This window comes from Festucalex cinctus, chromosome 8 (genome assembly GCF_051991245.1).
Source record: "Festucalex cinctus isolate MCC-2025b chromosome 8, RoL_Fcin_1.0, whole genome shotgun sequence".
NCBI lineage: Eukaryota > Metazoa > Chordata > Actinopteri > Syngnathiformes > Syngnathidae > Festucalex > Festucalex cinctus.
The window spans coordinates 30,249,203-30,273,247 of record NC_135418.1 but is presented as its reverse complement, the minus strand read 5'-3'; the positions used below and the strand labels follow the sequence as shown (position 1 = coordinate 30,273,247).

Genomic DNA, 24,045 nt, shown 5'->3' with positions numbered 1-24,045 from the left:
GCTTTATCGCTCCAGTTGGGAATTCTCAGCACAAACGGATTTCCTATCTGTGGGACAAGTAGAGCTGTCAAAATGAATCGACAAGGAATCGATGATCAAATTCATCGACAACTATTTGAAGAATAGGGTAATTGTTTGGAGCCCTTTTTATCATTTAAAATTGTCAGCACATCAACAGTAATTGTTCACTGATATTTGTAGTCGGTCATGAAAGAAGACCGATTATCTTCTGTGTTGAATCAAAATAAGACATTTGCTTTTTCCGAACCGGTAACACCGTACATTACTGCCGCTGTTTTTAATCACTATACAAATATAAAGTACGAAATAACCACAATTGCTGGTTCAAAAAGAGTATGATGCAATCAATGCAAAATTCAGACAAAAAGTCTGGAAGACGAAATTCTTGATTCTGATACGACCTTAGAATCTGGAAAATTGTTGGTCAACAAAAGCGGTCTAACGGAATGGTGAAGTCGCCATGAAGGCATCCTAGGTCAGAGCATAATACTCGCTTGATTAAGAGCAGACTTGCTTTGAATTCCTAAAGCTCGTTTGGAAAGTCTGCACTCGAATAATCCCTTGCCCGAAAAGAAAAAGAGAGAAAAAAATTCCAGCGCAGATTTGTGGCTCTTCTGAAAAGATCCACGAAAGAACGAACCCTTATAAGCTCTTTCAAACTTCAGAAGCCATCCAGAATGTGACTTGGATGAATCGAAAGGTGTGCTTGGGAAAAAAAACTAACAAAAGTCAGACCAAGTGGAGGAATCGTGTTATTTGAACCTGCGATTCCATTTGATTACAGTGTAAGCCTGGAAGAAGCTTTTGGGGCGTAATGGTGGAGTCATTAGAAGGGCCGAGGGCGACCTTCGCTTTTGCCCCCAAAAAAATATCAATATCAATATCACTTCACAAGCCGCCGAATACTCGAAATGCACCATCACGGACAAACCCCAACGCGTCCAACTGGACCGCTCAAAGACGAGCGAGCGTGGATGACTGACTTTGAGATAACGCGTCTAAATGACAGTCATCAAAACCTGGGAAAAAAAATATATATATGACAATTTCAAAACATGATTATCACTCAAGAGTTATGATTAGACCAATAAGATTTTTTCAAGGCCGACTCTCATGGTTCAGTTTTGTTTGGGTTGGGTTTTGTTGTGTGTTGTTTTTGTCTGGAGTTCTTGTGTTTCTCCTGTCTCGTTATGTCTGAGTAGGTCCACCTGTGTGTCATTCCCCTTCTCAGTGTGTGTTGACCTAATTAGTGCCTTCAGTCTGCTGTGTTTCCCAGGTGTGAGTGTCTCATTAGTGTTGTATTTAGTCAGTGGGTTTTGTTCACGCGTCGATGGAGTATTATATTATATTGTCTTGTCTTGTCTTGTCCTGGTGTGGCGTGCTGAAAGTGCTTTGTAATAATGTTTGCCATTGGGTCAAGTTTCTCAAAATCTGGTCAATTTCTCCCCCACGTTCAACTCAAGTCTGTCCACGTTCCATCCAGTCCCTTATTTAGTTCCAGTAAATAAAGTTATTCTCATTCCTGCCTTTCTCCCTGCCTGGTTTTTATGCTTGTCAATATGTGGAGTAAGTGCCTCAATACATAGATTTATATATTTTTATATATAATATTTATATATTTTTCATTACTGTATAAACCACAATAGTGTTTTTTATTTTTATTTTTAGTATTGTGACTTTTTTTATATCACCAACCTCCCCACAATATTGTGATGATTATCGTATTGTGGCCTTCATATCATGATAATATGGTATCGTGATGTTTGGATATCGTTACATCCCAGGATCTGCAATCTGGCACACATTTTATCCAGTTGAAACCAGTTAAGACCATCAGGTCACACATTCTCACACGGGAAAGGCGTCTCTTGGGGGGGGGGCGGCCAAGGTAGTATAAGATTAGCGAGCATTTTGAGTGAGGGCAGACCTTCTTCTGCGTTCAGCAGAAGAAGGCTCCACAGCTGTGTACTCCATCTTTCTGGCATCCACTAAATAGTTCATCTGAGGATACGCAGTCACCTGCTTATTATTATAGTATCGAGAGCATTCAAGAAAAAAAAGAACCGGTGAGAGTTCCCACCCGCTGAAATCGGTACATTTTCGATTTGGTGCCTCGTTCTTTTTCTCAACATCCGAGTTGGCAACTGACATGTTTGTTTTCTTGTTGCCTTTTGTGAATCATAGCAGGAAGTACATTCGGTTGTAACATTTACGACTGTTTCCCGCTGTCAGCTCGATTCACAGCAGATGTGGCGCTGGCGAGAACTCACAAATTCGCATTTTTCATAGTCACTTGCTGAGCGGATAAATGTCTTAGAGCAGTCAAAATGCTCTGATGAGTCTTCTTCACCTGAAGACTTGTGTCCATTTCGACGCCACTCTTATGAGGAGCTCCCCCTAGAGGCCTGCCAAATAATTGCTCAATAAGTAATGGTCTAAATGGAGCAGTTATAGCGGCTGTATATTAACTACAAATATCTCGATAAGCCACCGGGAGACAAAGTATCACGATTTATCGTGTAAATGTAAATTTTACAAAATTATACACAAAAAACACAGTGTAACAACATTTATCATGTATTTGTGATGAATAGAATCTTCTTTCAAACAACTTAACCCCAATATCATTTGCAGCAGTTCATGATCCATATTTATCGAATAATGTGACCAAAAAAAAAAAATATATATTTTTTTTTTTGGGAACTCTAAATAATAGAGCCTATGTGATGTATTTGGTTGCCGAAATGAGATGTGAAATATCACGACGAGCTGCACGTGAAACGTTCTCGCAAGCGGACACGTCAGCTGATTTCAATTCAAGCGAATGCGGTTCCAAGACACGCGCGTGCCATCAATTTGATACCGTATAAATATGTTGTTATGTCTTCTTTCAAATCCGGCGTGTCCCGTGCGGCGAAGCCTCGTTCCCCCTCCAGACAGTTGCCCGCCGTTGCCGCTTGTGGTCAGCGGCAACGAGTTCCTCACGTGTGGACTTCTTGGAAGTGGCCATGTTAATGCCATTAAGTTTGTTTTAAGAAGACACCGCGCTCGCAAATATTCCTCCCGGCGCTAATTGTGATGAGGAGAACATGGCCGCCGCCGCCGCCGTCTGGCTGGAGGTCTGTGTGTGCGTGTTTACATTTAAAAAAAAAACAGAGCAATGATGATGACATGTTGAATCGGTAAGACTGACGAATGTACAATACTGCAAAAAAAAAAGAAGGAAAAAAAAGTAGTGCTTTGGCACCATCTTGTGAGATCTTGGTGCCATTGAACTATGTGAGTTGAGGAGCTTCATGAAGAGAAGATCAGACTTTTTATCCCATTATAGCAATAAAAAGTTCATATTTAGCTTATAATTAATGTGATACTTTCATTATTTTTCACATACAATTGGAACCTTTAAAAAGACATTTTGCAACTTGCTGTCGACTGAAAATGACATCACAAGGGCTCCGGTAACCAATCACAGCTCAGCTGTTTTCTAGGTTTGGTCATGTGACATTTGTTCAAAACAGTGGCTCACGGTTATAAGCTTGAAGTTTCAGATAAATAAATACATTTTCATACAAATATTACAGTGTTGCACATGTATCGGTTTACTGATTAGTAGGGGTGTTAAAAAAAATCGATTCGGCGATAGATCGCGATACTACAACGCGCGATTCTCGAATCGATTAAAAAAAAATCTATTTTTTTTATTTTTTTTTAAGAGCTCAGAATTGTTCATTCGTGAGTCTTACCGATTCAACGTCTTATCATCATTGCCTTTTTTTTTTTTTTTTTTTTTTTGTGTGTGTGAATCCATTTTTAAACTTCCATTTTTAATGGAAAAATATTCAACAAAACGTCTGACTTCGGGTTAGGATTCACACCTTGAGCATGGAAGAATGTTATATGAACGGAACATTAAGCCTTAATATTTTATTTTAATGCTGTTCAAACATGAAACAGATTACAACCTCTATAAGACTGAAATTTCAGATAAATAAATAATACATTTTCATATAAATCTTACTGATTAGTATTTTCTAAATTTGAATGAAAAAAATCACAACAATCGACTTATAAATTCGTATCGGGATTAATCGGTATCGAATCGAATCGTGACCTGTGAATCGTGATACGAATCGAATCGTCAGGTACGAGGCAATTCACACCCCTAGTGATTAGTATTTTCTAAATGTGAGAAAATAAGAAAAAAAACAGCAATGATTGATTTCTAAATTCGTATCAGGATTTATCTGTATCGAATCGAATCGTGACTTATGAATCGTGTTACGGATGGAATGGCCACGTACTAAGCAATTCACACCCCTGTGCCCGATACAGTCCTTAACGCAAAAATATTCATCAAAAAAAGTGCCGTATGAATCGCTCAACATAAAGTGGCACAATTTTTTGAAATGAAGAATTTTCACAGAAATAGCTTGTTAGTTGTTCACAAGTGTTTCTTGAAGTGCTGAGTGAGGACTTTTGTCACCTCATGCCAAATGGAAAAATGTGAAGAGCTCAAGCTTTTACCCAACGACTTCATGCAAGCCGCGTTGTTGATTTAGTATGATTTGACACAGCCTGATTTGATTATTTGCCGCACATTTTTGTCCCTGAAATCTATCTATATATTTGCAATATTACATTTCTGCATAATGGCCAGTCATTAAAGCTATCAAGCGAAGAGCGAAATGTTCCAGTTGGCGTTGGCGCTTTGCGCCCACATCTGGTTTGGATTGCGCTCCTTTGACGCTTTTTGGATGCGCCGGGTTACGACTACATTTGAGTCTATCTTAAGTCAATCTCGCTGGCTCGCCAGCCATTTTTTTCCACCCGCTGGCTCGCCCCCCCCTCGCTCCACATGTAGAAAGACACGTGAGATTTATTAGACATGTACAGTGAAGTTTTGTCGTTGCAGTTTTGTGGCGACTGTGCCGCCAGGCTCCGCCCACAAACTGTGTTCAAATTTCCCATCTAAGTGTCTTCCATTTATCAAGCGCACCTGCTTTAAATCTGCTGTTAGAAGACAACTAAACCCAAGATAACCTTAAGTTATATCTGAAATGTATCTTGCTCACTTCAATCTCACAAGTATTTCATCTAAAAAAATTCACAAAACATTTAAAACATGGTAATGCAAATTGACAAAAATGTGATCCTGATGTGTAATCGCCACTTTTTATGCATCTATATTTAAACCGGTTAGTAAATATTTAGCAACGACAAGCTCCACGTCATTGTCGGGCGTAATCGGGGCTAGCTAGCAACAGTCGCTAGCTGTTCTTCCGCCATTCAAATTGGTATCATATACTGCAGCATTTCGCACCAAAATACAACACAACGCCATCGGGAAATCATGCTCAATCTCTAATCTACACCGTCATCGATTAAAATTGTATAATACGGGCACCCGATCACCGGCATTAGCGGACAACTCTTCGACTCATGCGCAATGCAGTTTCAATAGCTTTCTTTTGATGCTGACACAGTTGCAGTTCCTACCGAAGCAGTTTGCAAATATATCTAAACTTTTAACTCATTATTAGGTAAGGAAAAAACATTTGGCATCCGGATAAGTTAACCAAAATAAACGGATGTAACCGTGCACGAATGAGATTTTAACCCCAAACACATTCCACTACTCAACGACTCAAAATAATTTATAGGATCATCGATTCTAAAAACAGTCAATAATGGAGTTAAGGGGCACCTGTCACAGTTCAATTGAGTGCTGTGCTCGCGGACAACACATTCTGCTGGCACTTTTATCGTCATTACGATTCTGCATAATGTAACGATTTCACCAAACATAACCATCTCCAAGTTTCATGAACGATCTCGTTGAATACCTCTTCCACAAATGACATAATATTCGGAACATGTATTTTGCTCTCAAAAATGTAAGGATTTAGTTAAGACTGTCCAATTCATCAGATGTGAATCGCAATCACGAATTTGGCTGCCATAATTAAAACGATCTGATCGTGATACCCTCAAATTATTTTTCATTGTTATTCTTTATTTTTTTTTGCACCATTCTTCTCTTCACTCGGGCACATCTGCTCGGAATCTCGCTGACAGCAGGAAGCATGCGTAGACTGCAGCCGTTCGAAACACGACACACAATCGGCAAATACTTCGTCCGATGATTCACGACAGGCAACTAAAAAACAACAACAACCTTAAACCAATGAACTACATCTACAAGCATGAATTTATTGTTCCACAAAAGCGTTGCGACGACATGTCGGCGCAACATGGCAATCCTTCTCCACCTTCATTTGTTGTTTTGCATGCATGCAGCTGTTTTATCAATCTTCTGCTTTTTTCCCTGAAATCCTCCGTGACTGAATTCCAGGACGGAATGCCGGCAGAAGGAAAAACCATCATCGGCCGGCGCATATAGGAAGACCAAATTGTTCTTTCCCACGTGAGTTTCGCTTCCAAAATATTTACAGTAATACAAAACAGAGTCACTTGATTTGAGTCAGTCGGCGAGCGGCAAAACTTTTTCCTTTGATGATTTATTTCCATGTCATGTCGTGAAAAAAAGACGGATGAAGAGCAACTGCGTTCACTTCGCACCCATATTAGGACAGTTAGCAGCTGATAGCACGATGCTAACTTTCATTTGGAACTGAGCGCTGAATGCATGGAGCAGGGATAGACCGATTATCGGCCGGCCCGATTATCGGTGCCGATATTTGACAAATATCGGCACCGGACATTTTTTGAATCTGAAGGCTGATGAAGCTGGTATTTCACTGAGCAGTGAATACTTGCAAACATTGCCAATTGGGGGTTTTCATCAGGAATTGGAAGAGTTTCGACTTGTCATAAACACATTTGGAACATACTCAGGCAATTTTTCACTGCGAAGACCTTTTAAAGGCTTTTCGAACGCCAACAAAAACCCCAAATTAGCTACATTCGCATGCATTTGTCACTCTGAGATGCAGGGATCTTTTCATTTATGGATCGAGTTAAATATCCACTTAATAAAAAATACGAACGCCCTACACTTATTTAAAAAAAAAAAAAATCAAGAAATTATGTTGAAATTTTAGAAATCTTTATCTACAGTAGAAATCTATTCACTTGCTTTTTAATTTTATTTTTTTATTTAGCTTAACACATGTTAATGACCCTGGAAGCAATTTTTGTGATAATTTTTAAACAAATCTGTCAATATAGTTGAAAAGAAAATGTTCTCTTTTTTTTTTTTTTCTATTCGACTGCAAATGAATATCGGCTTGCAATATCAGCTATCGGCCTGCTTGACTACTAATAATCGGCCTTGAAAAAACCATATCGGTCCGTCACTAGCATGAAGCCTTTGAGTAGCGTCATGTTTACTCGACTGACTTACGGTCTCCACAATTATGTCAAATCTGGCAACAAAATGTGGGAAAACTTTCCACTGCAAGAAAATCGGAGTTCTCAACTCGATGCGAGTGCGCCGAGTGTCTTTCGCAGCTGTTGACTTGCGGATGCCTTTGGACTGGATTCAGATTTTTTGGCAACGCAAAAAGACTTGTCGGGCTTCCCCGCATTTTTTTTGTGTGTGCGTCCAATCGATGCTTCTTCTTCTTGATAAGTTGCAGCGAGAGGGAAAAAATGAGTGCGGACGAATGAACGAACGAGCGAGCGCGGCAGCAAAGATGAGTTGAACAGCAAAAGGCTTCGATTGAAAGCATGTGACCCTCTCAGGCCTCAGCGGGAGAAAAAGATTGAAACATCAGCAACATCAGCCTACACTGTTACAGGTGTGTTAGCAATTATGAGCACCTTTTAACTTTTATGACTGGAGGAAGACAGGATTTTTTTTTCTCCCCCCCCCCCCGGTTATCAACGTGGTAAAGACACAACATCTGTATTTAAAGTGTTTTTTTTTTTTTTTTTAACACAAGTCCAAGTCAAAGTGTGCGGCAAACAAGGATGAAAAAACTAAAACTAAAATTCAAAAAAACTATTTTGTCAACGCAATAAAATAAAAACAAAAATTATAAAAAACAAAAAACAAAAACTAACTGAAAATAAAGTTTATGTGTACAAAGCTAACTAATTATTAGGGCTGGGTATCGATTCAGATTTCCAGAATCGATTCGATTCAATTCACAAGGGCCAGACTTGATTCGATTCACAACAATTTTCGATTCATTTGAGGAATTCACGCAGTAGCTATTTTAGACAAAAGTCAAAATTACCAATGCTCCAAATAGTAGAAACTTCTTAGTAAAAATATGAATATTAAGAATTGAATCCATTGCAGTTACACTAAAAATATGTTTCATTTAACATGGCCTTGTAAAATTATTATTTAAATCAATTACAACCACAGTACAGGCTGTGTAAATCAAGTGACAAAAAAAATAAAATAAAAAATGACACTCACGACATTCACATTGTTGTGACATCCATCCATCCATCTTCTTAACCGCTTTTCCTCACAAGGGTCGTGGGGGTGCTGGAGCCTATCCCAGCTTGTTGTAGTTCGAGGTGTTACAAAAGCAAAAAGAAATAAAATAAAAAAATAGCATTCATAGTCACTTCCTTTTCATAAAAATCTCATTTCCTCCACTAAGTGATGACCATAAGATTTTATTTCCACGTTGTTTTGACTTTCCATTCCAATATTTTCTGTTACTTGTTTATATGTTCAATCAACAAACAAACAGGATTTGCTGTGGGCCTTGTCGGAGTGCGACCTGTTGTGAAAGGGTTAAAAAAAAAAAAGAAAAAAGAAAAAGAAAAAGTCTGCTTTTTCGCGCGCGGCTCCAGCCTTTAAATAGCGCCATTTGCCAGGGGCCGGCGAGGGGGCTTGAAGCGCAGCGCGTCCATCTGCTGTCCCAGATTGAAAACGTATGGCGAGCGGCATGAGGGCGCTCGTACTGACGTGCGTGCTGCTGGCGCCGTGGCTGGCCGCCGGCTCCCGCGGGGACGTCCGGCCGGCAGCGGGAAGGCGGCTCGGCGGCTTCGGCGCCAACGACTTCAAATGGACGCGGGCCAGGGTAAGAAGCGACTTGGAGCACTTCCTTGTTTGTTTGACTGACTCATTGAGAAAAGCCCCCAAGATTAAGACTGCATGCTGAATAGTGACTTGAAAACTTCATGAAGCTTGCGTTAAAAGATAAAAATCAAATATCAACATAAACTTGACAAATGTTTGCTTTTGAAAAAGGCTATTTTTTAAATATAAAAAAAGTTAAGGAAAGGCTGTTTAAAAATGACATTCAACCATTTAGCTCAATGTTAGTAAAATTGTGCAATTGTAACTTTCAATTAAAAAGAATGCTGATACACAATGCTATAAAAAACATAACAAAAAAAACTTTTTCCTTCTTCAGGAGGGAGGGGCTGTAAATGGTGTACAGTAAGGGGAAAACCCACTTCAAATAAGTGACGTTTTCATCATTAGTTTCTATTAAAGAACATTTTGAGCCTCCATGGGTGCATGAGTGATACAATTTGTGTAAAAGAAAAGAAAACAAAAACCATTAGTGGTTATAAACCATCTTATTTGGTTTTGTTTCATGTGTATGACGGAACCTTGCTGAAGGGCGTTTGTGGCTTAAAAGGTTGTGGAATCGAATGTCCGCGAATTACAATCTCACCCAAATGACCATTTCAACTCTAATAGTTCATTTATAATACTAAGCTTAAACTGTGTCCGTGTTTTTTTTATTCCTGGAGACACATTAGAAAGTGACCTACACATCATTTAGTGCCCGACCCTACAATTGGCAAAAGTCTGTCTGCTCTTTGCGCACCAACATTTCCTCATGGCACCCTGGAAAGACTTGAAGACGCACCACAGAAACCCTCACACAACCACAAGAAGTCGCTTCACAAGCTCCCCAGCCAAGCAAAACCAAACGTTTGTCTGCTTTGCGGTGGATCTAGTAAGTCCATTTGTCAACGTAATCTTCACTTTGCGCTCCTGGGACCGGTTGTTTCTCGGAACAGATGGACCCAACGGTCTGAAAAAAATCTCAAAGATTTCCCATCTGTTGTTTAAAGGCTAAATCAATTTGGTGGCGATTGTCGAGGGAATCGCCGAAGAGTTCCAATGTGAACTCCAGCCTTGATGCTCCATTTCTTGTACAGAGATACATACTTTATTTTTTTACGGCTAGCTTTTGTTATATGTGATGATGTTATTTGGTCAGAAAAGCTTGAAATGTGCCAGAACTTTTCACTTCCATCAATGAGCAGGTCTAAGGACTACATGGCAAGAAAGCAGAAATCGGTTCGGACTGCACCAGCCTCAGCCTTGTTTAATGACCCGATGAAACTTTCTAAGATAAGATGAGAGGCAAAAACGTCCTCTCAGACTAACAAGTATTCCGGTTGGGATCAATTCAATGCCCCGATAAAGAAATGACCTGAATGAACGGGAATATCCGCATGCATTTAACTCATTCACTCGCCGCCATTTTCACATTTCGCAATCCCGTTCGCTCCCGACTGTTTTACTGCATTTTGACTGATTTTGCAAGGCCCACAGAATATTGTGTTCTATTGCTATAAAAGCATGGAACCTATCAAAAGAAAGATTAAAGTCTCTTCTTTCATCAAAAAAAAAAAAAAAAAAAAAAAGTATGTTTGTCTGTTTTCGTTTTGCAGCAATTTGCATTAGAAGAGAGCTAAGTGTCATCAGTTTTAACAAATCTATTTAAAATTCAAAGTAATTGAGCTTTTTTTCACGATGGCCCTGGTTGATCTCCTTTGCTCCGCTGCCACCTGCTGGCCGTTTGTGTAATAACTACCATTTCTGCAACCGTTCTTTGCAGTTGAGAAGCTGCGTCAAAGCTTTCTGTATGCTCTAACATAAAACTAAAACAAAAAAAACGTCTAAATACGTTTTTGGGACACTTACAACATTAAAAAAAAACGTATTTACACGTTATTGGGAGCAAATGAGTTAAGAACAGCATTTTTATATTGTTCACCATCTCCACTTGTTGCCGTAAAAGCAAAAATCCTGCTCAGCCACCATTGCTGTTGTAATTGTTGGCGTGCGGCCACGTGAGAAATGGGACAACCACGTCATCGTCTCAAGAAAAATGCTTATTGGATTGAATGGAGTCAAAAGTTCTGTGTAGTGGACAAACGACGCAAGGACATCATTGTGCCCGACCCAAGACACTCAACAGCATTTGCTGTTTCTTGAGAAATTAAAAATAGAATGCATTTGAATCAGGAAAATTCTGTCTGACTGCAATAATATCGGCTGACTGATTAGTAACGACAACAACAACAAAAACAGACGATTACAAATACGGCTTAAACTTGACTTAACTAACTTCAAATCATTGCATCCACCAACTTGACTTTAATGTTGGGTTTGACTGATTCCACAGAGAGCGCTGCCTTCGGCCGACGAAGCAGACAACAGCCCCATCCCGGCGGGGGGAGATGCAGCAGGTAACAAATCAGCTTCATTTGCAAAGAAATCATTCACGGGGTGTGCATTTAAAAAGTTTGTTGCAGCTTGCCCCATTAAGCTAATCAGACGATGATATTATTATTATTTCATTACTTTTGTTCTGATTTTCTTGTCACGGTTGATTAAACTAATAATCTGAAAATCAGAAGCTTTATTGCATTCGTGGCCTTGTTTGGAATCACTGAAATGGTACAAAATATATATGGCTTCTGGCAACTTTTTTTTACATTAATACATATACTACCTCCAAGAAAAGAGATTGAATATTTGGCCAAAATAATGAGAGTAAAATTCGATAAAAAGCCATCCATTCCTGGGGCTTTTCTTTGTTGAAATGTCTTAATTACAGTTTCGATCTCATCACTAGTCAATGCTTTACGTGTAATGTTGTTTTTGTTATTCTGATAAGCATTGGAAATGAACAGACTTAAGAAATGATTCCGAGTACTTACTACTCACTTATGTTTCGTCTTGAACTTAACTTTTTCCAGCAGCATGGTATCGATTTCCATTTCTTTTTCTTGTAATTTACTTGTTATTGTTTGGTCCCCATTTCACTTATACTGGCCTTTATAATCAAGAAATCTGTTGATACCCGCCACCGGTACACATTGTTGAATCATCATGCGTGTCACAATGGAAAGGATCTTGACCTAATTATCTCTCATTGTGTTCATTGAAATTCTATGTATCAAAATTAGTTGCGCTATCGGTGCGTACTCAAGATTGAAAATTTGTACTGGCATTGGTCTGGTCTAAAAAAAAAAAAAAAGTGGCATCAAACATCTCTTACACACAAGACAGCCAGTCGTTAAAATGTCAGAAAAGTCTGGTTTAAATGGACGGAAGGAGCTAGCGACCGTGTAAAACTGGCGCCTGATCAGCGACGTCACAGGAGACCAGACCAGAGTTGCGCATTTATTTATCCGTGATTTTTCCAGAGATACCAACAAGTACGACATTGCAACGTTTTCCCACAATCTTATAAGTAGATGACGTCAGCATCTGGCGTGATGTGCAAAATACTCGCCAGACACAACTCTTATTCAAAACGCTTCCTTGACACCAATTTCTATTTCGACACGGCTTTGGCCGCATCTAGTCACATCTCTCAAAAAGAGCCTTTTTCCGTGTGCCGCCCGTGTTGCAGACCTGCCCACGTGTCTGCTGTGCGTCTGCCTAACCCGCTCGGTGTACTGCGAGGAAGTCAGCCCGGACATGACCGCCGTTCCCACCCTGCCCAAGGAAACGGCCTACCTGTACGCCCGCTTTAACAAAATCAAAAAGATCAACACCAGGGACTTTGCCGACATCGGTAAGTTGCGTCGTAACACACCGGCGGCAACAAGAAAAAAAAAGGAGTCATATTGGCTCAAGAGAGAAGAGCTGAAATTTTGGGAGCTTTAAATCAAAATTGGACAATACAAAAAAAGGTGCAAAGTCAAAGAAAAATGAGCACTGTTGTTGTGGTTTTTGTCTTCGTCGCGCAACAGTAACGCTGAAGAGGATCGACCTAACGGGGAACCTGATCTCGGAGATTGAGGACGGGGCGTTCGCTAAACTGCCGCTACTGGAGGAACTGTCGCTGGCGGACAACAGGCTGGTCAAGCTTCCGGCGCTTCCTGCCAAGCTGATGTCGTTCAACGCCAACAACAACCTCCTCAAGACCAAGGGTGTCAAAGCAACTGCTTTCAAGGTATACGTCACTCACTAAAATACCACATTTACCTTACAATGTTGTTGGTTTTTTTTTTTACTGGCAAGATATTCTGATATCCCAATTGATGAAATTGTCGTTATCGTAACCTGGCAGAAACTGGCAGGTCTGGTCAACTTGTATCTGGCTGATAATGAGATCGAGGCAGTCCCACAGATCCCGGAGAAGGTTCGGACCTTACATCTACAGGTATGTACCGGATATCTTTGGAGATATTCGTTGATTGTTGGAGGTTTGGAAATCAATCTGCTTCTTTCTAAGTTTTGGAAAAATTCCGCCCCCCATTTCCAGTGCCACTTACCTACATGAAGTTTAGTAGAAATGTCGATCATGAGTAGACACACCAAAAAAAAAAAAAAAGTCTTGAAAAAGGTCATACACAGAATGTCCGACATTTTGTTTTTTTTAATGTCAATTGCTTTGTAATGTTCTTAATTGTGGGAATGCTGAACGCATCCCACGTGTTATTCGGATTTTCATTCTCTTGACTTTTTTTCGGAGAAACAACTCCCACATAATACTTCCCATTTACACCATTCAAAAATTCATGGTATATATATCGTCTGATTCCACATTACTTAAAGTCCTTGCACAATTTAAGGTTAAAGATCAACTCTTCCCCATTCCTTTTCAATGGGATTGACATCAAACTTTTTCAAAGTCCCACTTTCCACGCCCACTTCTATACATACAACCGATCAACATTACCAGCTCTCTGATACTGCTCAGTGGCGCACTTGGTTAAGTGCATTGTCCAGTAACCAGGAGGTCTGCATGCCAACTGAATATCATATCAGGAAAGGCATTACAATTTCACTGAAACGATTAAATGCACGTTGGCTTTTTTTTTTTTTTTAATACATACGCCATTAGCCAAGAATTTAAAAGCACGTTAGCTCAGTCCTTAGAGCAATTGCCTCCCCCACGGAGAACCTGGTTTCAAACCCCGCTTGGAACACATTTTAGTACATTTGATGGTTTGATACCAACTGACCATCATATCAGGAAATGTATTAGAATTTCTCTGAAATGATTAAATCGCACCTTAGACAAATTGCAGTTCGTTTTCTTTTTATTCATTTATATGCTTCAACTTCAATTAAAACTTTGAAATTTTCACATAATTTATCTTTCAAATTTACTTCATAAGCATTCAGCTTTTAGCATTCCCACGCAATTTCTCAGAAATTGCACTTACTCTAGTTATTACTTTGAAAATTCATCAGTTGATCTATTCTTAACAACATGAATTTTGGTCAGGGTGTCAATCAGAGTAGACATACAAAAATGTCTCAAGAAGGAAGCCAGGCCTGAAAAGAAAGAAAGTCTGACTTTCAATTTGAATCAGCTATTTTTAGGGTGGAGTACTTTTCAAACTGCAGTTTTTGAATAATGATAGCACCCAGTATCAATTAGCAACATGGAATTTAGGAACTCTCTCATCAGAAAAGTCTCAAGTGGTTGTGCCTGAAAAGACACCACATCTACCATTTTGATTTGAAGAAGCCATTTCAGGGTCATGTTGACCATTTCCAGGTGTTCTTCTAAAACAAGTTCATCAGAGAGATTTTGTCCGGTTGCCAACAAATTTCAAGTCCGCACGGTCCAACAGATGAATGATTCTAAATTGCAAAAGACACCACGGGCAGAAATGTCGAGATGTGGTAACTCAAAGTCAAATACTTGGTCTGTGGTGTGGGTATGTCACTGCCTCGGTTTCATTCTTGACACCTTATCTGTCCCTCTCGCCACCAGAACAACAACATCACAGACGTCAACATCAACACCTTCTGCAGGTCCAACGACACGTACTACCTTCGACCCAGCCTCAGCGAAGTTCGCCTGGACGGCAATCCCGTGGTCCTCTCCAAGTACCCCGACAGCTTCACGTGTATGACAGTACTGCCGATCGGACGGTACCGGTGAAGAACCACCACCGTTACTGTCGTCCTTCCCAATAGAATCGCCGAAGAATTTTGTTCTTCGGCGGGGACACCGAAATATTCTGGATTTTGGGGGAGAACTGGCCTTCAAGGTCACGACTGAAGCGTGAAACGGTCAGGTCAAAGTAAAAATGCAAAGTTGTTTTCATACCTTCTGGTTGGGAATATCAATTATTCACAAGTGCGACAACATGGAAAACGGCTTCGAGTTCCTGCTAACGTCAGGTCAAAGTTTAGTGGACTGCAGAACTGTTGATGACACTTAGAAATGAAGACCTCGCTCGGAGAATATTTTAACATCTCCTTGCATTGTCATTCTCATGTTGCACCGTCAATAAAAGCAAAAAAATGATGCAAACACGATTGGAAACAACAAAAAATAAAAATAAAAAATCAATATTTACGACTCTCAATGGGGGACCTCATTTTTATCTTTAATTTATAGACTCAACTTGAATTTAAGTATGGAAGCATTTATCATCATTTATTTAATCCGTGTATGAAATGTAGCCCCAACCATCCCCTTCAGTAATAAATCTGTCTAATAAAAATGATTAGCAATTGTGTATAGAGAATAGTGGTTGTACAGTGTTATGCGGATGGCTTAAGATATTTGAATAAAGTTGAACTTTTCTTTTTTTTATGTGTTTGGAAGCATTGCTGGCAAAGAAGAAACATCTGTACAAACATTTTTTGCGAGTTGATGATGGTCACGCTGATCAAGTTGGAGTTCATAGTGAGTTGATTTTGTGTAGGAATGACCTCAATTTTCATCAGCTCAAAACGTATTGGGATGGAAGGAAAGTAAAGCAAGCGAGGATTTCACCTATCCCGGGAGAAAATACAGAATTTCATGGCCCAAGTCCTGCAGAATTTAAATTATATATATATATATATATAATTTGTGTAATATTTTTTATATTTTTCATTGCTGTATTGTACATAAGCACAATATTGTGTGCGTGATTTATTTTAGTACAAGCTCATTTGTGATAAATATCGTATCGTGATGTTTGGATATTGTTACATCCCTACTGGAAACAGATATTTTGTGTATAAGACAGCTGTCAATCATTCCTAAATACGAACTTCTTAAAAGTGAAGCCGTAGGTCTACTACACATTTTCATGGCAATGTTGAGAAATACAAGTTGTTTTAACAACCACACTGCAACAATAGAAAAAACATCCAAAACATCCACAAATGAAGAATGCACACGAGAGCTTGTAAATGTTTATGGTTTGTAGCCGTGAAGAGGCCGACCACCATCAGCGCTGCGGAAAAAAAAAAAGTGGCTGCGGTCCACTTGCAACACAACAAAAATATGTGCGTCTATTTGTTTTTTTTAAGCGTCTGTATGTCATTACCAGTTGCACACTATAGAACAATTTTCCAACATTGCTGTAAAAAAAATGCAAGTAGAGCAAAATAAAAGTGGAAAAAATTTTAAAAAAGCACGCAGGCAGGCAAGTAGGGAAAATGCGACTTAATGCTGCGTTTGCGCGCCAATTTGGCAAAGATTTGAACTCCTGGAGTAAACAGCGGCTTCGTTTTACTTCTACAAACTGATGAAATGTTGACTTCTTACTGGAGGCGGGACAAATCTGCTAATTGCAAAAACACACGTACAATTTGGAAACTATTTGGGCGGCAACCGTGTCCAACACATCCGCCTCATAGTGCAAAGGTCGTGGGTTCAAATACGGTCAAAAAACAATAAAAAATAAATAAAATTCCTGCTGCGCTCTTTGACCGTGTCATGGCTAAAAGGCGGACAGGACAACATGGCCGCTGATAGATGAGGGTCAAAGACATTAAAAGAGTCCGACTCTCTCATTTGTCCCAAGAGAGATCTGAAGGGGTCAAAGGTCACCTACCTGAAAGTGCTGGAAGGCGCGACGTCGCTCGTCCACCCTGTCTGAGAAAGTCCTGAGTGTCCTGAAGAACAGCAGGAGGTCATTGCTCTCCTCCACCCTGAAAGGACATTTTTTGTTTTTGCACATCAACAACAGATGAATTGTACAACCATTCAGCCATTTTCTGAAGCGCTTATTTAGCCCGTTCACATTATATCCAGCAAAAAATACCAGTACATAAATAAATGAATGATCAGCTTTCATGCAAAGAGTATCACCAATGTAAATAAATAAATAAAATTCATGAATAAATAAATAAATACAGACATAAATAAATACAAACAATACATAAATAAATAATCAGCTTTCATGCAAAGAGTATCACCACTGTAGTGAACTATAGAAATGATTTGTTTCTAGCCATTTGGGTGAGCTTGACAAAAAATAAAGAAATAAATAAAATAATAATAAAGAATTTTCCACAGGGGCCTGAGGGTCTTGACGGCAGCTGGGTGAATGAAGTTTCCACAAAATTGTTATTCTACCGCACGCACGGCGCCGATGGAAACGAAAATGGCGAGCGAGCGTTTGATTTAAGTGCGGTGCGGCTCAACAGCTGGACGAATAATTGCCTTTGACACTTTGCGTCTTGGGCGGAGCACCAAGTTAAAACATACAGCCTGTCAATGCAAATATGTTCCAGTGCGGGCACAAGTTCAACTTGTGAAATGTGCTTTTTGGGTTTTTTTTTGCCAGATTGTCACATGGGCGGTTCAATTTGCTCCTTCAAGTGGTTTGCAACCACAAATTAAAATTGATTAAAACGATTTGGAGTGCCAGACTTCCATTTTTTTTTTTGGTCTAAAGTATACAATATCGTCAGGAAAAACCAGAAGATTGTTCCATTAGTTTATTGTACACTATTACACAGCTGAAAAGATTTTGTTTCAATGAACAAATAGGTGAGTCATTAGTCACACACCCCCCTTCTAATGTAATTGTGTTAATACAATTATTGTCTTCGATACTGTGACAACCAGGGAGGAGCTCGGGTGTTGCGACCAGGCAAGCGGCAACTACTAGACCGGAGAGTAAAGAAAACATGCAGATAAAGACAGAAAAAGTGACGGCTATGTTTTCACTTTTCTTGTTTTGTACCAAAAAAACAACAACAAATAATCGTTTGAATAATCGTGATTTCGATTAGGGCTGCACAATATATGAAAAAAATATGGATATTACAATATTGGCCCATGCAATATGCATATCGCTAAGACATGCAACAAGTTTCATATGGAATTTTATTCTTTTATCTGAATTTGACCAGTCAGCCGCTAAACTCAAATGTGCACCGCCATCCAATAGTTGAACATTATCGAGAGGTAGTCACAATTAATTAACTAAGAATATATTGAGTTTGCTCATTTGACTGCATGAAAAAATGGAATTCTTTCATTCATATCTTTCATTCTTTCATTCACGTCGCATTTGGCTCGCCACTTCCAACCAGACACGAACGCGTCGGCGTGACTAAATCGTCCGGCGTGCTCGCGAATAAATCCGGCTGGACGCGACGGCCGGCGAGCAAACGTTCTCTCCGCGTCGCACTCGTTACCCGCGGTGTTTTTCCACGTGTCGTTTTTCCAGACAAGGCGGCGTGTCCAGATGTGACTGGCGAGCGCGGCGAGCTTCGCACATCTGCTACGACTTGGCCGCCGCTCTCGCGCTCGCGGGGAGAGCCTGCGGGAAAGGCGACCTTGAAGGTGCACCTCCCGGCGTTCGCGACTCGTCGCCTCTCCGTTCATTGGAAGGAGCCGAGCAGGAAGTACGTGAAACGCTCACCCGGAGAGGAAGCTGCTGAAGTCGTGCAGGTCGCTGGCGCACATCACAACGTTCAGGCTGCTGATTGATTTCTCAGGCCGTTCGCCCCCCTGCAACACAAACACGAGCGCCAACATCTGTTCCACCATCTCAAAACAGTTTTCCCCTAAAAAAAATCTTTCGAAAGTAACATTGCAACCAACAATCTTGATGGCTTTTTAATTTTGTCATGACGAGGGTCATGCACAGGTTATGTTATGCTTACTGTCATGACTTGGGTCATGTATGGGTTATGTTATGCTTACTGTCATGACTAGGGTCATGTACAGGTTATGTTATGCTTACTGTCATGACTATATACGATATGCGTTATATTATTATATTATATTTTCTATTGGCTGCTGCTCGATGACGTCACTTCTGTGTGACAGATCCCTAAAGGCTCATGCATTAAATTAATCACTAAAGACTAAAACAAAGGACATTTTTGCTATAATTATAGATGTAGTTAGTTTTGTAAACATGAAATGTAGTTTCAGCTAGTATTTTTTTTTTTTTAAAGCATTTTCGTTTTTATTTCATTTTGTTGACGCACTTTTAGTTTGAGTTTTTTTTGGTTAGTTTGAGTGCACTAAACTAACCTTGCTTCCAACACATTTTTTTTATCTCAACATCTCGTTATGAGCAAGAAGGGAAAAGACAACAGCAAAGTTTCCCCACAAAAACATTGAAGCTTTCCTCTCGGCATCCATTTTGGTGAGTTACATTACTGAGCAAACACTGAGGTTACCCGGCGATCCATCACCATGTGGCAGGGAACAAAAAAAAAACACACACAATGAATTCAAGGCGTATTAAAAGAGCAGTGTGAATAATGGATGTCTCTCTACGTGCGACATAACTCAAGCGTGTAATGAAAACAAGCTTTAAGCTTTGGAACAAGTTGGCAATGAGGCAGGATTGCGCAAAGCAGCTGTTCTCCTTCTTAATCCCAATAATGAAAACCTTGGAATACACAAAAGGTCATTCAATGATACTTTCGGATCATTTTACAGTCATATTTCTTTTTCTTTTCTTTTTTATTACCGTGATGAAAACGTGCAGCAGAGGTCAGCTGCTCAAGTCATCATCACGGCGCACCGACCAATTTGAACCTCTGCCACCCCCTCTTGGCCACGCAACACATTAGCATCCTTTTTGACTGAAAATTGGAAAAAGTGAATTCAGAGATTTGTTCTGAATACATTACGGTCGCAGGTCAGTTTTGGCGGCTTCAGATGATTTCACACTTAATTTTAAAAAAAAGCTGCTGTGTGTATTTTGGAAAGGTCTTTTAGCAAACTGCCTCAACTGAGCGACTAAAGTGGCTCAAGCCCCTTGAACCACTTGACACGATTTCCTATCAACAACTTGTAAGTCAGCCAGGTGTGACGTCACGACTCACCTTGATCTCTGAGAGCTCCAACTCCACCTGGAACTCCAACTCTGAGCACTGACCAGACACGCACATCTGCTGCACTGACTTCGTGCTGCCTTAAAAAAACAAAACAAAACAAAACTTCACTTTCAAGTAATAAATATTTTTACAACAACTTTTTTTTATAAATAAAACATACTGTAGTGTACTGTAATAACATACTAAAAGAAAATACAAAGAAGTCAACTGCATCATGATTTCAAGCATTAATTCAATGAGCATTATATGTGTGCCAGCAGGTGGCAGTAAACTACATACAGGCAACTAGACTAAGTGTAATTCCTGGAGAAATTGCGTGGGAATGCTGAAAGCTGAATGCTCATGAGGTAAATTGACAGATACGTTATGTGAAAATGACAAAGTTTTAATTGAAGTTGAACGATAAATGAATAAGAAAACTTGAACTGCAATCTGTCTAAGGTGGGATTTAATCATTTCACAGAAATTACAATCCATTTCCTGATCTGATAGTCAGTCGGTGTCAAACCATCGAATGTACTCAAATGTGGTCCGAGCAGGGTTTGAATCCAGGGGAAGAAATTCCTCTAACGACTGAGCTAATTTGCCTTGTTCAAATTCATGACGTATATTTATTTTAAAAATGGCCATCTGATGAAAGCCAACTGCATTTAACTCATTTGCTCCCAATAACGTGTAAATACGTTTTTTGTTTTTTTTATGTTTTAAGTGTCCCAAAGACACCACTTGCATTCAAATAGAAAGTTCTTAAGGGTTTAAAAGTATGGCAACATTGACACTAGCTTCATTAGCTTGTCTATGGAGTTTGTATTACGTGTTAGCGTTAAGCTAGCAGACCTTTGCAAGGTTTTGTGATTTATTTGTGTCCCCCTGCTCTAAATTGTCCAGGGTTGGGAATGTGACTGTCAATCCTTGTTTGTCTGTATATTCCCTAACATTGGCTGGTGACCAGTGCAAGGTCTACCCTGCCCCTGGGCAGCACAATAGAAAAAAAAAGAAAAAAAAAAAAAGTCATCTTTCTTTTTTGTTTTGTTTTGGTTTTTTTTGGTTTTTTTGACGTACTGCTTTGCAGAGTGCTTGCAGTGCAGCTCCTCAGACTGATGCCGTTCATGCGGCTCTGCCACTGTAGATCCTTCTCCAGCTCCTCCACCTCCTCCCTCAGACCGGACAGAACCATGTGGGCCGCGCCTTCTCGCGGCTCGTGTCCGCACAACAGCGACCTGTCACGCACGCAGGCAGATGGCTGTCCAAACACTGAAAGGTGCACTTAGGAGCTTTGTTGCGCTTCTTTTGGTATAGTGATTTACGTAATATCGCAATATTATCACAGATAATCGTGACGATGAGGTCATATACTCAAGACAAAAATAATCGCGATGTGAAATTTTCATACAGCTTTAATTTCTGGTTGCATGTGAAATGTTTCATAAAGAATAACTCACAGTGCATCTTGCAATGGCTCGCTGGAATGCAAAGTGAGTTGCTCCCGGTAGCGTTGACGCTGGCACTGCAGTTTCGCCACTTCTGCTTGGAGGTGCCGAATGTTTTCCTCCAACAGCATCACCTCCTCGCTGTTCTCCGCATTCACTCTTTCCTCCATTCTGATGGAACAATCCGGACAAATACATTGGAAAATATGGACTGTATTGACTTGCTTGGGTAAGACTGCAGTGTGTAGCATCATAAACTGTTAAAAAACAGCTTGAGTCACTGTCTTTAGAAACTAAAGACCAAGTTCGAAATCTTGGGGTATTAATAGACTCAGATCTGACCTTCAGCAATCATATTAAATTCATCACTAAAACAGCCTTTTACCAGCTGAAAAACATATCCAGACTGAAGGACTGCATGCTTCAAGCAGACCAAGAGAAGCTTATCCATGCTTTTATCTCCAGCAGACTAGATTACTGTAACGGTCTTCTGACTGGACTCTCTCAAAAGAACATGAGACAATTGCAGCTCATTCAGAACGCTGCAGCTCGAGTTCTGACCAAAACAAAAAGATCAGAACATATTACTCCAGTACTTAAGGATTTACACTGGCTCCCTGTCAGCTGTAGAATCGATTTTAAAGTTCTGCTACTCGTCTATAAATCACTAAATGGTTTGGGTCCTGAATATATCCAAGAAATGCTGATTGAGTACAAACCCAGCAGGGCTCTGAGATCTATAGACTTGGGCCAACTAGTGGAACCCAGAGTTCGAAGCAAACATGGTGAAGCTGCATTTAGCTATTATGCTGCACACAGATGGAATAGGCTGCCAACAGAAGTGAAGTCAGCCCCGAGTGTGAATGCTTTTAAATCCAGGTTAAAAACTTTGCTTTTTTCTTATACCTTTGATTAGGGACTTTTAAACAGCTTTAATTAAGTGTTTTTTTTAATTATTATTTTTATTTTTATTTTTATCATTATCATTTTAAACTTTTTTATGTTAAATTTTTTAAAGTTTGTTGAATAATGTTTTAAGATTGTTAGTTTGTAACCTATTTTTATTTTATTTTTTTTCCTCTGAATGTTAACTACTGTTTCTTGATGCTTATGTGTTGTCTTTCCTCGTGTAAAGCACATTGAGTTGCCTTGTGTATGAAATGTGCTATACAAATAAACTTGCCTTGCCTTGCCTAAACAAATGTGTTTATTTAATGACAGCCAATATCAGAGTTGTAGCGAAACGTTTTGTTTTACACAAATGATAACACAACTGTTTTTTTGTTTTGTTTTTTTAATGAAATCTGTTATTATGGTCAAGGTGTCAGTGGATGACGTCATGCTGTAATCAGAGCTCCACCAGTGTTCCTAAACAATGTCCATCATCCCCTAAAGATGTTGAAATTACGAAAAACGCTCAAACTAAATTGTGGGGTTTATTTGGCTAACACTCGCTTCGTAGTAGTACAAGTATTTTGCTAGCTAAATTGAGGCGGCAACACCGTTTAACTTCAACTTCAACTTCAACTTTATTCCAGACTCTAAGTCCAATACAAACGAATAACAAAATATACACCATCAAAAAACAATAAAAGAACAATAAAAAACAATAAAAAACATTAAAAACCAATAAAAAACAATAAAAAACAGGGGGACTGTTATACAGTCATCAGGCAGTCATACCAATGTTTCCACATCCTAGACTGATACCGTACAGCACTACACTTAATATCAGTCAAAGACAGCACAACTTCATTCATAGTCCTATTCAAGCGACAAATAAAACTGTATACAAGCTTTCGCAAAGTAGCTTGTAATCCGTTTATTCTAGCTGTAACAAACAGCTCACTTGCTCTAGTCCATCTTGGTCTCCTAAGGAGCACCCGCAAAGCGTCATTGTAGGCCACCTGCAGCCTTTGCAAACTTCCTTTCTTGTAGTTTGACCACAGGTGAGCTGTGTACAGCGGTGTACAGTATGATTTAAACAATTCGATCTTCACCTTGTCCGTACAGAAACCAAACCTGCGAGCCAGAGTGTTTGCTTGTGCGTATAATGTCCTACATTGCCTATACATGTCATCATCATCAGACAGATCTTCTGTGAATATATGTCCCAGATACTTTATTTTATTCCTCACATGAAGCACAATATTGGACAGATAAAAAGCAGGAAATGTCAGACCTTTGTCTTCCCTCGTTCTACATATCATAATCATACTTTTATCTGCATTATACTTGATGTCATGCTCCAAACCATAACTAGCACAGGTGTTGAGCAATTGTTGTAAACCAGCAGTACTCGGGCTGAAAACCACCAAATCATCTGCATACATCAGATGATTTAGCAGCAAATCACCA

The 24,045-nt window shown here is 39.7% G+C and overlaps 2 protein-coding genes across 2 annotated transcripts in view; one reads left to right on the top strand and one right to left on the bottom strand.

Moving 5' to 3' along the window:
- The window catches only part of cenpp (centromere protein P), a 63,999-nt gene that overhangs the window by 38,283 nt on the left and 1,671 nt on the right, over nucleotides 1–24,045 (bottom strand). Inside the window, exons 2-6 of the mRNA XM_077529000.1 lie at nucleotides 21,700–21,858; nucleotides 21,320–21,477; nucleotides 20,246–20,334; nucleotides 18,823–18,911; nucleotides 17,002–17,098 (exon numbers count right to left, since the gene is read on the bottom strand). Coding sequence (XP_077385126.1) covers nucleotides 17,002–17,098; nucleotides 18,823–18,911; nucleotides 20,246–20,334; nucleotides 21,320–21,477; nucleotides 21,700–21,858 — 592 coding nt within the window. The remainder of the gene's footprint in view (nucleotides 1–17,001; nucleotides 17,099–18,822; nucleotides 18,912–20,245; nucleotides 20,335–21,319; nucleotides 21,478–21,699; nucleotides 21,859–24,045) is intronic.
- On the top strand, nucleotides 8,813–15,757 carry ogna (osteoglycin, paralog a). The gene is made up of 6 exons (XM_077529857.1): nucleotides 8,813–9,026; nucleotides 11,379–11,442; nucleotides 12,615–12,779; nucleotides 12,958–13,160; nucleotides 13,278–13,370; nucleotides 14,937–15,757. Exons 1-6 carry the CDS (start codon nucleotides 8,880–8,882, stop codon nucleotides 15,105–15,107), a joined length of 843 nt encoding a protein of 280 aa, XP_077385983.1. The 5' UTR covers nucleotides 8,813–8,879; the 3' UTR covers nucleotides 15,108–15,757.